This window comes from Acanthamoeba castellanii (assembly GCF_000313135.1).
Source record: "Acanthamoeba castellanii str. Neff unplaced genomic scaffold scf7180000084710, whole genome shotgun sequence".
Taxonomy (NCBI): domain Eukaryota; phylum Discosea; order Longamoebia; family Acanthamoebidae; genus Acanthamoeba; species Acanthamoeba castellanii.
In genome coordinates, this window is record NW_004457245.1 from 2,475 (window position 1) to 4,580 (window position 2,106).

The 2,106-nt window shown below is 58.3% G+C and overlaps 3 protein-coding genes across 3 annotated transcripts in view; 2 read left to right on the forward strand and 1 right to left on the reverse strand.

Moving 5' to 3' along the window:
• ACA1_144570 (X7, putative) overlaps positions 1 to 630 on the forward strand; it is a gene marked incomplete at both ends in the record, with an annotated part of 1,978 nt that extends 1,348 nt beyond the window's left edge. The window contains 3 exons of the mRNA XM_004332841.1: positions 5 to 112; positions 218 to 363; positions 447 to 630. Coding sequence (XP_004332889.1) covers positions 5 to 112; positions 218 to 363; positions 447 to 630 — 438 coding nt within the window. The remainder of the gene's footprint in view (positions 1 to 4; positions 113 to 217; positions 364 to 446) is intronic.
• Positions 631 to 678: 48 nt separating this feature from the next.
• ACA1_144680 (uncharacterized protein) lies at positions 679 to 1,299 on the reverse strand (the record flags this gene model as incomplete). Its single annotated transcript, XM_004332842.1, has 2 exons — positions 679 to 899; positions 1,173 to 1,299. 2 exons carry the CDS (start codon positions 1,297 to 1,299, stop codon positions 679 to 681), a joined length of 348 nt encoding a protein of 115 aa, XP_004332890.1.
• A 262-nt stretch (positions 1,300 to 1,561) lies between these two features.
• Positions 1,562 to 2,106, forward strand: ACA1_144690 (dihydroflavonol 4reductase; the record flags this gene model as incomplete). The annotated part of the gene is made up of 3 exons (XM_004332843.1): positions 1,562 to 1,595; positions 1,680 to 1,892; positions 2,033 to 2,106. Coding segments are annotated over 3 exons (321 nt in total), but the record flags the coding sequence as incomplete, so codon positions are not given.

Below are 2,106 nucleotides of genomic sequence, written 5' to 3' on the forward strand. Positions count from 1 at the left end.
CAAGGACACCATCTACGCCGGCTTCCACTACGACCTCAGCTTCCTCACCATCCACGGCAAGTCGCGGTTCCCCGGCCTCTACATCTGGCTCAGGACCGGCAAGAAGATGCTGGTACGCCCGCGCGTGCTGTGTGTGCGCACACGTGTGTTGTGCTGACTCTCGTGTGTCGTGTGGTGTGTGTGTCGCGTGTGTCGTGTCGTGTGTTGTGTCTCGTAGGTGCGAGTGCCGGATGGGTGCCTGTTGGTGCAGGGCGGCAAGCAGCTGGAGATTCTCACGGGTGGCCACGTCGAGGCCGGCTACCACGAGGTCGTGTGCGCCCCCGAGACCCTGACCGCCATCGAGAAGGCCCGCGAGAGCGGCAGGTACGAACCCCTCGACCGCGTGCCGGCGTGTCGTGTCGTGTCGTGCGGTGCTGATGAAGGTACGTATGTACTGTGGGGGCCAGGTCGCTGTACCGCATCTCGTCGACGCTGTTCTCGCACATCGCGTCGGACAACGTGATGCAGCCGCTGGGCAAGTACGGCGAGAGCGAGGCCGTGCGCGCCAAGTACCCGCCCATCAAGGCCGGCCACCAGGTGCAGGCCGAGCTCAACGCCATCAAGCTCGCCGCCGTCAAGCAGGACGCCTGAACCGACTATCACGATAGCGCTGAAGAAAATGAAGACAAGTTCCCCTTATTAAAAACGTTTGTGCCGAAGCTGGTGAAGCGAGAAGAAGGCCGCTTGAAGAAGGTAAAAAAAGAAGACAACACGCACGACACACAACACGCACGACACGCGACACGAACAAAAGGAACACGACAACGGACTCTCGATGAGGGCGACGAGATGGAGCTCGTTGCGGGCCAACTGCGGCGGCAAGAAGGTCTTGACCTGCCGGTTCCTTTCATTGATGTCGGCTCCGCGCGACAGGTGCCATAGGATTGGTGGTGTGTGTGGTGTGCGTGTGTCGTGTCGTGTCGTTGGTCGTGTCGTTGGTCGTGTCGTTGGTCGTGTCGTTGGTCGTGTCGTTGGTCGTGTCGTTGGTCGTGTCGTTGGTCGTGTCGTGTCGTGTCGTTGGTCGTGTCGTGTCGTGTCGTTGGTCGTGTCGTGTCGTGTCGTGTCGTGTCGTGTCGTGTCGTGTCGTGTCGTGTCGTGTAAGACAGAGCGCCAGTCGTGTGCGGCTGTGCGACAATGGAAGGTGTCGTCGGGGTCGGACGAGATGCTGGCCGCGGCCTGCTGGGCGATTCGGCTCGGCCCCTCTCTGAATTCCCAAATAATGGTAGCAAGGTGGCTCGCTGTCCTGCGGTCGGTGGGCATTCCCGTCTGGACCGCTGCAGATGATGGACGAGCTGGCAAGACCGATTCTTATAAGAAGTGAATGCCTATTCGCGGTCGGTGAATACGTGCTTCCACTTTATTCGGCGGTCCCTGACCAATGGCACCATTGCTACAATATTGCCGCCAACCATGGTGTACCTTGCATGAGCCAATAGGAATTTATCGTGAGGAATTCCCGAACATAAAGTTGCGGGGGGCAGCTTTTCTTTTTTATCACCATTACACACGCAAGAGCGACAACATGAGCAACCATCACAAAATCATAGTAGTCACCGGTAAGCGCAAATCTCACACTTGCTGTTCTGGCCAACCGCTCATTCACTGTTGAAATAACACAAAATGGAACTTGTCTGGTGCAGGAGCGTCTGGCTTCATCGGCGGCCACATCGTGCGGCTCCTTCTGGACCGCGGCTACCGCGCGCGCGGTGTGGTGCGCGACCTAAGCCACACCAACGCCGCCAAGCTGGCCTTCCTTCGCGGCCTCCCGCGCACCAACACACCCGACGGACACGACCCGCTCGAACTCGTCGCAGCCGACCTGCAGGCCGGCCAGTACGCCCAGCTTCTCCAAGGTTCACTACCTCTCCTCCCACACTGTTCCGAATATACTATCATAACATGTTCAGCATGTTGATGTTATTGGTTGTCTACAACAAAAAAAAACTGACTATGTTGCAAACATATGTAGGCGCTCATGCTCTGATCCACACAGCCACGCCTTTCGTCTACGGGGCGGCCGACCCGCAGAAGGAGATCGTCGATCCGGCGGTCAACGGCACAGTCGAC